Source organism: Phoenix dactylifera, chromosome 8 (genome assembly GCF_009389715.1).
Source record: "Phoenix dactylifera cultivar Barhee BC4 chromosome 8, palm_55x_up_171113_PBpolish2nd_filt_p, whole genome shotgun sequence".
NCBI classification, from domain to species: domain Eukaryota; kingdom Viridiplantae; phylum Streptophyta; class Magnoliopsida; order Arecales; family Arecaceae; genus Phoenix; species Phoenix dactylifera.
This window is the reverse complement of record NC_052399.1, coordinates 29,939,230-29,951,306: the sequence shown is the minus strand read 5'-3', so window position 1 is coordinate 29,951,306 and position 12,077 is coordinate 29,939,230. Positions and strand designations below refer to the sequence as shown.

Sequence of the window (12,077 nt, the reverse complement as noted above, 5' to 3'; positions counted from 1 at the left end):
TGATTGGGAAGGATAAAGGGAATGCATAACATCAAATTGCATGAATCAACTATATATTTGTGTGGTTAGAAAGTTATCAATTTTCAAAAATTATGCTAATGCTATGCAATGGCAAAATAATCGAGTAATGTAAATACATATCACAAGTGGCAAAATCAAGAAAGAAAATTCTTCTGCAAGAAATTATTATTAGCCGTGTCACATGAATGAATTTTCTCAGGCAGTGCCTTGATGTCAGATCTGTTTCGTTTTACATAAAGGAAATAATTAAAAAACTAAAGAAGTCTTATTACACGACATCACAATTAGAATGAAGCAGGGTGAGAAGAATATCAAAATCTGGAAAGAGAATTGCGGCATGCTCCACAATGTTGCATTCTATCATATCCAAGCAAATTTTTATACTTGTGATCTTGTAGCTGACCGGTCCAAAGTAATCTTGCATGATTTCGTCACTGTACAGGCTCTACAAAGTTCCAAGCTTGTGCCTTTACCAGAAACAGTGTATGCTGAATCAATAATTGTAGTTTCTACCAAGTAGTGAATGTAAGCTTGGCTTTCATCTGATAATAGCCCCAGCAGTTGTTATAAGAATTTCTTCCTCCCCAAAGTCTTTGATGCACCAATGCACATCAATGAAACAAAAAAATGTATAAAATTATTCTTTTATCTGCTGCTCTGCTGTTTTTCACATATACAACCCGGTAGAGGGTTCGCATAGAAACTCTCTTCCAGCTTCGGAATTTCTCCAGGCTCCCTCAAATATGGAGCTCCATTTCGATCTTTGTGCAGTTTCTTCACTTTCGAGCTGAATTTCTTCCAGGAGATCTTTCCTTCATCAAAGTCATCAATCAGTTTCACAAAATTCAACCTGCATAAAGACCACTGTTTTCAGATAATGCAGCCTATTTTATCAACAAAGAAACGAGGGTAACAAGCAGATATAAATAGAGAGGAAACTATTGGATCAATATGATTGAAGAATTCTACAATTATCAGTCCATTAAAGAGTTCAACCAGAGGAACTGACAAATTTCCAGTAATTGAGTAATACAATGACCTTTGTAAATGTAGCAACCTTCTTGAAGATGCTAAACATGCACATCAAGAACACAGCAACTCTACAAAAAGATCAATCCAATAAGGGTTCCAGCATATAGTAATGTAAAGTCTGCTATAAGACACACGACAATGACTCATTTTTATGATAGAAGCAGTTCTATCAGAGTGCGGAAGAATTTGTGTAACCATTTAACTGTTGCTGTTTCATCAATCAGTAATAATTACCACAGTTAAAGGTGTGAACTGAGTTACATATCAGGTGTCATCAAACAATTATCATGACAATTTAAAAATTGATATTTGCAATACTCCAGAGAAGGGTGCAATTCCAAAAGGTGAGAATAGATGAAAATACAAAAAAAAAAAACAAACATGACCATGACACTTCAATATCATATCTACACCAAGTATTTCCATAATTTTCCCAACAAATGAAGCATAATGACATTGCAGAATAACTTTTTTATGCATTATCAATTTCACAGAGCGAAAAAAGGGGGACAAGTTGATGCATCACCTGTCTGGGTTGATGGTTTTTCTGAAGTTCTCGAAGCGCCTGTGCCCCTGCACAGCCTTTGCCATATTTCCATCGTAAGTGTAAACAAAAACATCACTCTGAAGAGCAACAACATAGTCCAAACCAGCAAGCATGTTTTGGTGATTTCTGAAGGGTCCAAGTTCCTCTTCAGTAGAAAGAGTTGAATGGGAGTAAATGTTCGGGAAATCATCTAACAGATACTGCATGCTACCATTTCCATAAGCTTCACCAGCCACCAAGTATATTCTCGTGTTCAATGGGAAGCCTAGTCCTTTAAGTAGAAGGGAAGTTTCTCTGGGTGTCAGAGGGCAGCCACCCAGCTTTCTTCTTTCAATTCCATTGATCTCCTTCTCTTTCCAGTGGCTTACTTCATAACGCATTTGACGAAGCTCCTCCTCTTCTTCAGTTGTCAAATTATAACTACAACCTGTAAATGCCAACATGTCCTTTTCATACCTGCAAAAGGTGAAAAGAGTATGATTCTGTACCAAAAACAAAAGGGTACGATTAAACTATCTACCTTTTCCAACGAGATTATTTGATTCCTAAATGAATGCTAACAATGAAAACTACAGGCATCCAGGCTTATCATGTTTCTGTAGTGATTGCACCACAGAACTTTAAAGTCAGAAATTGTCAGCAAAAAAGAAAAATATAAAACAATGAATACCTTGAAGCAGCATGTTAGGTAAATGATATGGCACTGTCATGTCAACATTTAACAATAGATTTATAAGCATGGAATCAAGGTTTGCAGGACCGATTGTACCGGCGTACCGGTGAGCACCGGCACCGGTACGGTTCCGGTTCGGTACCGGCTTGGAAATTAAAAAAAAAACAAAACAAAATGCGTCCGCGCGCGTCTGGGACGCGCGCGGACGCTTCAAATGCCACAGAGTGGCATTTAATGCCACTCTGTGGCATTTAATGCCCCCACGCGGGCTGCCAGCCCGCGTGGGCACGGTGCCCCGCGCGGAGAACCGCGCTCGGGCGCGATTCCCTGCTGGGAATCGCGCGCGGGCGCGTTTCCTACGCGGGGAAACGCGCACGGTCGCGCGCGCCGCTCGCGCGTCCGCGCGCGTTTCCCAATTTAAAAAAAAAGCGTCCGCGCGCGTCCGCGGACGCGTCAAATGCCACAGAGTGGCATTTAATGCCACTCTGTGGCATTTAATGCCCCCACGCGGGCTGCCAGCCCGCGTGGGCATGGTGCCCCGCGTGCGGAACCGCGCTCGGGCGCGTTTCCCTGCGGGGAATCGCGCGCGGGCGCGGTTCCTACGCGGGGAATCGCGCGCGGGCGCGCGTTCTCCGCTCGCGCGTCCGCGCGCGTTTTTCAAAAAAAAAAAACAAATGCCACAGAGTGGCTTTAAATGCCACTCTGTGGCATTAAGAGGCCCACGCGGGCTCCAGCCGCGTGGGCGCTCTGCCCCGCGCGCGGGCGCTCTTCCCCGCGCACCCCCGCGCGGGGAAAGTGTGGCTTGGACCGGTGCGAACCGGGCCGGTTCGCACCAGTACCGGCTTGTACCGAGCCGGTTCGCACCGGTCCAGGTACAGAACCAATCGATTCCGACCCAGTTTGGGTCGGAACCGCTTTATACCCCTGTACCAGACCGGTGCCAGTCGGCACCGGTCCGGTACGGGCTGAACCGACCGGTACCGGTCGGTTCAGCAGACCATGCATGGAATTATGTAAACTATAAGTTGTACCACATAAAAATGAAGAAAATGTTCAGGAAACAATCTATTCCACTGAACATTTGTTCCTTAAACGTGACCTTATTGTTGAAGAACATGTTGCCGCACAAGCACATAAGATGAGCATGGATAAGTGGTAGACTGGGAATGGTAGAACTAGGATAAGAGTGATTATATTAAAATAAGTACAAGCAATTTGGGACAAACCGGTAGTGAACCAAATAAGATGGCATCATCTGCGATAATAATCAAAGCAAGCCACTCAACAAGGGATTGATTTTGTTTTGAAGGGTCAAGAAGGAGGGGAAAAAGACTTAACAAGATAACATGGATAGAACCTGTGAGAAACGATTCTGAAAAGCTTGCTTTTGACAATGATGTAGCCCTTAATAGGAAACATTAGCAAAGAAAAGTTTTATGACATTGACCCCAAAAAGTTGGGACTCAGCTTGATGGTTATGATTTTCTACTACAGGTTTCCACAAACCAAATCAGGGTATCATTTTAGCTACTAACTATTTCAAATTATTGAAACAATATTTCCTTCAGAACATAACAGAGCAAGATGCTAGAATTGCTAAATACCTACTGTTTCTAATAAGTGACAACTAAAATATACTTATGGTAGATAACATCTTGGCTCCAAATAAATCATAGCAGATATGGAATTAAGGGCTAGAGGACATTTGAAGTCTATCTTCATTGGAGATGAAAAACGAGTCACTGTTGGAGCTGAAGATCTTAGTTTAAATGCCAACTTGAATTTTAAAACAAAAACTTAGCTGGAAAGTTAAGCTGTAGCAGAATGGATGAAGCAAAATAAATAAATAAATAAATATTTACAAAGATCTCTCTCAGAAATTCAGGGTCTTGAGAGCAAAAATAAAGTAAAACAATGAGCGCCAAAATGTAAGACCTGACCGAGCATATCCCAGGAGACTAACATACACAAGGGGAAGGATACAAAGAGAAAGAGATAGATAGGTAAGGTCAGGTCACTGTAGAAAGTGAAGCGGATTGATGAGTAGGTCTAGTAGAGAATGGAATTGGAGAACAAAATTAAGGCCGACAAGCATTGGTCAGAAACTTTCCAACCTCAGCTAATGCTTATAACGAATGGTCACTAATACCTAAAAACATTAACACCTAAAATAAGGAATGTGTGAAAAAACTGTGCAATATCAGATCCTGAAAGGCAATTGTGAAAGAATTTTCAAGTTTGAAAAACAGGTTCAACTGCAAGAAATTCTGGAAAACTGTTCCTACGTGCTCTCAAGATGTTAGAGGGAAATGAGCAAAGAAACATCTTTGAAAAAGCTGAGAGCCTTCGAGCAAAAAATTAAAAGTGAGGAATGGAAGATCGTCTAAAGATATGCTTTAACTAAAAGCAGCTACTTCAAGAGAAAACTAGGTGAACAGGTTAAATGTCTGGTCAATCAAGAGCAAAGAAAGCGAGATAATAGCTAGAGAGAGAGAGAGAGAGATCAATTTGGGTAATAACAAAGGAAAAACAAATCCAGACTCGACATCCAAGAGTACGTAATAGTGATAATAGAAATGACAACATAAGGCATTTTTCCATAATTGCCAACTCAACACTGAAAGCTTATTCTCAGAATTAATTAAATTGGTGTGTAATTGAAAGAACATTTACAATGCTCAAATGTGTCATTATGCAGTGACTGCATTTCATGATTATATAGATAAACCAACATGAATCAGATAAAAACCAAGAGAATTTGTTCTATATTTCTAGATAAGAATGTTTAGATGTTAAAGATTGTAGTTTAAGATACCCTGAAAAAGAATATAATTTAACCAGAAAGGCAATGAAATGGATCAGGGTTATGCATTTTGGAATGAACTAATGTAAACAGGTCAAGTATTATATTTTTTTTTTTTTTTTTTGGGGGGGGGGGGGGGGGTTGAGGTAGAAAGATTCGCTTGTGCCAAAAGATGACTGGCGAGATAGTTTTGCAGAGTACTGAATTTATAATTATGAATGAGTTTAGAACTTAACAAACTAATCTGCGCAATAAAGGCATTGTGAACAAATTGTGTAAATAGAATAACTTGCTGATCCAAAGTATTTAACTGAATATTAGGAAGAACAAAAGCTTGCACTGAAGAAAAGCCCGGCATAAAGGGTGAGCAACATGGGGACAAAATCAGAACTTAGGGATTTAAGCACAAAAAATTGCAGAGTGAAACTACATCAAGACTTGCCTTAAATGGAGAGCAAGATATGGACTTCCACCTTCACGCAACCTTGAAATTAAGGTTGCCCCTAGTTCCTCTATCGGTGCTGAATATTTCAATGCCCTGTAATTTGCACGGCATCTCAGTTTCTGGATAGAGCCAGGAAGTCCGTTGTTTGCAAGTCGAGAATCCGTATGAGTGAAATATATAGCTTTGTGTTGTTTCAGAAGTGGGAGAATTTCTGCTTTATAATAATTAGCCTGCAGCAGAACAACTGAATTTATCAGGGAGACAGTTCAGTTCAAATAATCAAGAAATGAATAATTCATTTTCTGCTTGATATTCGGTCTTAACCTTAGACCAAGATATTGGAGTCTTCACTAAAGGTTCCATTCCTACATAAGCAGCAGGCAATGTTTCAACTATATGAATATCATCCTTCAGGGTCTCTATGAAATGCTTCCAGTCAAAGAGATCCTTGAAGCCACTGAGATATTAGGCAGGAACACATTATAAGTCTTTCATTTAACAAGCATCTCTGAAACATATAAAAATGACTGGAGCAATTGCAATTTTTCTTTCCAAAATACCTATCATCTGCCCAATAGGAGTTATGGTCAAGCGAAGGAAGAACAAGAGCTGCCTTCAAGATCTTAGCCACAGCTACCATATCGCAGATCTGCATTCCAAAATATGATTCATTAGAGTCCTGTACCATAATATCTCAACAGTAGCCTAGTGGAATCTGTAAAATAGTAAGCAGACCCCGAATCTCATCTGATTCAAACCTCCATTCGCATTGATGAGGATGTAACCATTCGTCTTGGCATCCAACTCTGCAAAACCAGGAGGAAAAACCTCTTTATGAAAGGCATATCATGTTGACTAAAGAATGAAGAGGTAAAAAGTAAACAAGAAAAGAATCTTAGCATTCAGCAGAAAACATGAGAAAGGTAAGAGATAGGCATGGCTTACTTTTGTGAGGACCTGTATGGTCAATGCACTGTGTAAAATTTGCACTGTTTGGCTTGGCCCATATGCCTGAGTACTGTGTGAAAGGATTATTTTTGGTTACCGAGTCAATCAAAGAATTGTTGGTTTTTGAGGAATTAATAATGGACAAAAATAATGACTTGCCTCAACTACAATGTTTTGACTTCCACCCTTGCTTGATGATACGGTCATAAGCATTCTCTCACTATCACTTCTACAACCAGTAAATTGACTGCTAGATAGATCCTAGTAACCATAAGCTAGAGTATAAGTGAGAGCATTTTTAGCAGATTATATCTACTAATTATTCTATTCAATATAAACATTTCAATGTTCTCTAAGCTCCACATAAACAAGGGCGTAAATCTTACAAAAAGTGTTGACAAAGAGAAGTAGTATAAAATTTGCAAATACAACAGAAATAAGATATGAAGAAACAACAGTGTCATACAAGAACTTGGGCAAATTCAACATGCTTCAGTGACAATAATTGGAAGAAGCTGGTAAAAAGCATCATGATACTGGTTCTGTTATCAAACAACTTAGGCCATTCAGCTAAAACGGACAAATGGCCAGAAGAAATTGAAAAGTAACATGATAATATCACGTTTGTCATTGAACAACTCGAGCTTTTAGGCTGCAAGATAAGGCATGGACTCTGAACATTTATAGGTTACCTTTTCTTACCAAAGAATCCAGTTAGCAATTTCATTCAATCCTTAAAATATGGCTGCTGAGGCAGCTGCCAAAGGCTCTCACCTTAATGTTTTGCATCTATGAAGCATGGACATGAATACCATGTACACATAATGTTGATATAGTGAATCTTAAAACGTAGGACATGGCACGGCTAGGATATAGAAATGAAAATATATGTATTTTTTTATTCTATAAATGTCAAAAAATATCTACAAAGCATGTTGAGCTATGAAACAGCATGGTCCATACTTTGTGCAATAGCATTAACTTCCACAAACTCGTCATGTATTCATCATTCAAATCTATATACCCCAACCTATACTCCATAGCCCATACAATAATATGTCAACGCCATAACCTCCAAAACTAACCATTCACTATTAAAATGTTAACATTAATAAAAAATTAAGAAAAATCCCTCTGCCTGATTCTCCAAGGTCAATAAGTATTCTGAGTGGATCCGAAAATTATCAGAAGTGGTTTTTTTTTTATGAAAAATAGGATACTTATTACGAATATCATATATGTATCCTAGAAGCATCTTATGAGTATCAATATCGGGTACCCAGCTGATGTGGACATGGCATTGAATTTGAAGTATATATGCTTAGAAATTTTGCATCATTTTTGAGTATGGAGGATCAGATTAGTTATGAATTATCACCATTGTTGCCAAGTTGGTACTTTCCATTGACTTAATACATCCGATTTGATATGATATGTTTCCTTTTCCAGATTATAACTTATTTTTTAAATCTCTATTAGTATTCTTTTCTCCTTTGCATGTATGTGTTTTGGGCTGCCTTGACAGTTGGGCACTTGTCTGTATAGGCAGCCACTTAGAAGTGCTAAGCAGGCCCTAGCCACCTATTTATCGCCTAGGCCTTCTAAAACATTGATTTCATTCAACCCAAAAAAGACATCTAAGATTTAGGTTTTTGTACCAACCAAAATAAGTTATTTTTCTTGGGGAGGACAAACTTGAGTCTGATCAGACATCTGACCTCAAGCCTCCATGATCATTATTCATGTTCTTACAACCGAACTATGCTTCAGTATTCTTTTTTCATTAAAAAAAAAAAGTTAATTGACCAACCAACATCAAGCATTATTTTATATTTCACTTAAAATTATCAGTCTTGGTTCCTCAAATTCCAAGATAAAAATTCAATATACCGTACATAAGCTTTGATCAAGACGTGGAAAGAGAATCAGAATCCTTTGGATCTGATCCAAGTGCATCAATATCTTCTGGTCAGGAGCCTTCTGTTAAAAGTTTGACTTATAAAACCATATTTACCATGAACTTATAAGTTTCAAAATGGAATTCACCAATTTCAAAGAAATACCATGTTTTCAAGGTCCATGTAAAAGGGTGTCTCGACGCACGCGGCTCCCACGGGGTCAAATACATACAGCCTTACCCTCGTGTGCTGATAGGCTATTTCCATGTTTCGAGCATGTTATTCCTGAGGCCACAACAGACCAACCTTACTGTTGCGCCAAAGCCAGACATCTAATTTCAGTCCACATAATTTTTAATTTTTCACAATGGTAGTTCTTATTTTGGTGGTCGAGACCACTCAGCTTAGGGATACAGAACAATGCATGTTCTAGGATCAAGCTTTGCACCACAAAATTTGAATGATCATTTCTATTAGAATCAAATAGCTTGTACTGAATTTAAATCTAGAAGATCAAGAACATGGACAGTTTCGAACCTTCAGTCCTCAACCACTAGGAATAGAAAAATGATCAAGTCACATGACAGCCAACAAACTCTACATGAAGAACATATGATCAAATGTTTTAAGAAGATACTGCAACCAAACAGTCAAATAATCATAAAGATCATTCAGATTTGCTACATTTTTGTTGCAAGGATCAATATATACCACCAGCACTGATCAAGCCCCGGATCCTGAAGTAGTTTCTTAGAGCATTGCCTATCCCTATTTCCGACAATGAATCCAGTGGCTTGACCTCCAATAATGTTGAGATAATATAATATGAATTCATTTTGCTAGTCATGTAGATTGCCCAAAAAAACTACAAGAATAATACTGAAAGTATCCAACATTAAATGTCTAATCTTGAAAATATTGAACATATATCTAAATATTAATTGAGAACAAAAACAGGATCATGTTTTCCCTTTTTTACTTGTGAACCGGTGGATAATAAAAATGAGAAACGTGATACAAAAAAGAAAAGTAGCACAAAATCAAGAATTTTGCGCCCAAAAATTTCATTATTAGAAGAAAAAGAAGTGGAATCTCATCAAATTGTCAAAAGCTAACGGATCATAGTAGATTCCTCTTCTGCCCAATCCAAACTTATGAGCATCACCTTGCGAACAATAACTAAAAACGGTAGATTGCTTCTAAGAATGAGGCCTAACCTGATAAACTCCACTTTTTTTGATCCCGGGAAGCCCAAGCCAACCCCCAGCGCAGATCTTCACAACCCCAAGCAGAAAGCACACGCTACAGAACGCAAAGAACAGCAGGTTCCCGATCCTCCTCCTCTCCCGGAACCCTAGCTCCGCCACGCCGCCGGGGGGCTTCCTGAAGAGCCCCTTCCCCAGCGTCGGCACGCCCAGCCGGAACCGGGCGCTCTGGTTGTGGTGGAGGTGGCCGCCGCCCTGCCACCTCTCCGCCGCCGCCGGCAGCTCCGCCCCCTCCCCGGCGGCGCTCCCCGGGTTCTCGCCCGGCGACCTGGGGGAGTTGATCTGGAGTTCGATCTCCCCGTTCCCGCCTCGCTTGAAGGAGTGCGCCCTCCGCGTCATCGACCCGGTATACCGCGGGCTGTTGACTCGCTGGTGATGGGCGACACCATCGCCACCGGAGTTGTTATTGCCGCCGTGGTGGTGCTGTTGATATCCCATCACAAAGAGCGAGAGAGAGAGAGAGAGAGAGAGAGAGATCTACGGTTAGGGTTTCAGTTTGGTTCTTTTAGGAGCGGAGGAATGGAATTCACCATTAATGGAGCTCGCGGAGCTCATCACTGGCAACGGGAGGCAAGGCTTTAAGAAAATTGCTGGGGTGGGAGGGTCAGAAATGGCCCGAACGGAGCTGATAATTACGCTGCTGCCATTGTAATCCAATATCGCGTTTGGATTCATTCATTACTTGGTGCATGAAGTTGATACCATTGGAAAGATTAAAAAAAAATATTCAATGTGTAACATTCTTACTAACGCAATCTATACTATATACCTTATTAGATTCTTTTAAGAATATTTGTGCATCATATATCTATGTGTGCATCAAGGTAAAAGAGATAAATATAGTATTAGTGGCATGACAATTATTGTTAATAAGAAATTGCTCCAAGCATTATCATCTTGGATCACATCTAGCTGTGTCCAAAAACATGTATTGGAAATTATCTTTTTTGTTCTTTTGGATTAGGGTGATCCATTCTTTCCATGTTTGTACAATTGGATCATGAATTATGAATCTATTCCCCAAAATAAGCTATTATATTAGGGATCCTGTCAAAATGAAATGTATCAATTATTTATGATGACTTGCAAAATAAAGCTCTTTTCAAGTCTAAAATTAAAGTCCCAAGCACAACTCGTTCGCCTAAGAATTGCAGTTCATTTTATTTGATGTAATCATTGATCAATTATAAAGAATTATTGACCATGGTCTACCCTTAAGCAAATCAACTCATTTTAAGTCAAATACAATCTTAAGTTGTCCAAGTATGACAGGGTTGAAGTAACAGCTCTGGTTTTTGACGTTTATTTTGACTCGAGCTTGATTGAGTCTAAAGAATGCATCTCTTGACCTCCTCTATGAGAACTTAAAACATCAATCAAAGTGTATCTTAGATCTATATTAAGCCAGAATGCTAACAAAATCTTCCACACCTCTCCAAATTATGAAGTCACTAGTGCTTCTAAATTGACCAGAAACCAAGTATGTTACTTCATCACACTTTGAAATTATGCATAATATGACCTTAGTGTTATGTCAGTGATCATACCTTATTTACAAATGAGGATTCCAGGATTAGAGTTTTAAGTGGTGTTATTTTTAAAGATTTAATGTCACATATGACTGAGAATTTTCATTGAGTAAAAATCTTGGGTTCAAGCCACCAGCCCAAGCAGTGACGGTTGGGACTGCTCCCTGACCTTAAAATAAATAAGTAAATAAAAAAAAAAGTACCACAACAGTGGACAGAATTGTGACATTCTTATGCGATCGATCTAAACTTTTAGAAGAAAAGTTTGAAACACTTTAGTCTATTTCCACTCCTGATGAAAGTTATGTTTTTGTTTGTTAGCCCACAGCTCACTTAGTAGAAATAACATTGCATTTATGAAGGATGTTGATCATGTATTAATGCTACCTAAGCTATTTATTATTGTGCAAGCCTGAAAAGTGGAGAATTATCATTTCTTCTTATATATTAGGAGGGGCTAGAGGAAATTACGTACTTATTTAGCTTAGAAGTAAAAATAAAACTCTAAATTCATGAATTCTTTTTTTTTAAAAAAAGGATAGGAGGACATGACAGAGTGATCCCTTTTCCACTGTGTTATGCTAAATTATGGGCATATTTATGGGAGATTCCAGGCTCTGCCAAAACTAAGTATGATTACAAAAAATTTTGATCAGTGACTCTATTAAGTTTCCAAATCATATTCTTGAGTTATTTCTTATTAATATTAGAAAAAAATTACTCCATTCTAAAAATGGAGGGAAAAACTCCAGACAACCTAAACAAAAACAACGGAACATTAAATAGGACACATGAAAAAGTTTATATTAAGGAATGCCTCCAACATCTCTTTTCATGTTGCTATCAACATTAGCCACACTTGTAATTATTTTTTACTGTCATTTAAACTTCTTAACATGTCTCAACCATTTCTGTC

At 38.8% G+C, this 12,077-nt stretch overlaps 1 protein-coding gene across 1 annotated transcript; it reads right to left on the bottom strand.

Annotated features, from left to right (window-relative positions):
• Positions 1-151: 151 nt before the first annotated feature.
• LOC103704968 (O-fucosyltransferase 35) lies at positions 152-10,195 on the bottom strand. Its single transcript, XM_026803780.2, has 9 exons — positions 9,585-10,195; positions 6,629-6,730; positions 6,467-6,539; positions 6,257-6,327; positions 6,082-6,170; positions 5,846-5,978; positions 5,519-5,751; positions 1,580-2,056; positions 152-871 (listed from the first exon to the last, which is right to left on the bottom strand). Exons 1-9 carry the CDS (start codon positions 10,068-10,070, stop codon positions 667-669), a joined length of 1,869 nt encoding a protein of 622 aa, XP_026659581.2. The 5' UTR covers positions 10,071-10,195; the 3' UTR covers positions 152-666.
• Positions 10,196-12,077: the final 1,882 nt, after the last annotated feature.

Bases quoted from the DNA above. Each gene is read 5' to 3' on its own strand.
- LOC103704968 (XM_026803780.2), bottom strand. From the start codon at position 10,070: ATGGGATATCAACAGCACCACCACGGCGGCAATAACAACTCCGGTGGC. The intron at 6,731-9,584 runs GTTAGGCCTCAT...TATGGTTACTAG, and splicing joins AAAAAAGTGGAGTTTATCAG to GATCTATCTAGCAGTCAATT. The intron at 5,752-5,845 runs GTTAAGACCGAA...GTTCTGCTGCAG, and splicing joins CTCCAATATCTTGGTCTAAG to GCTAATTATTATAAAGCAGA.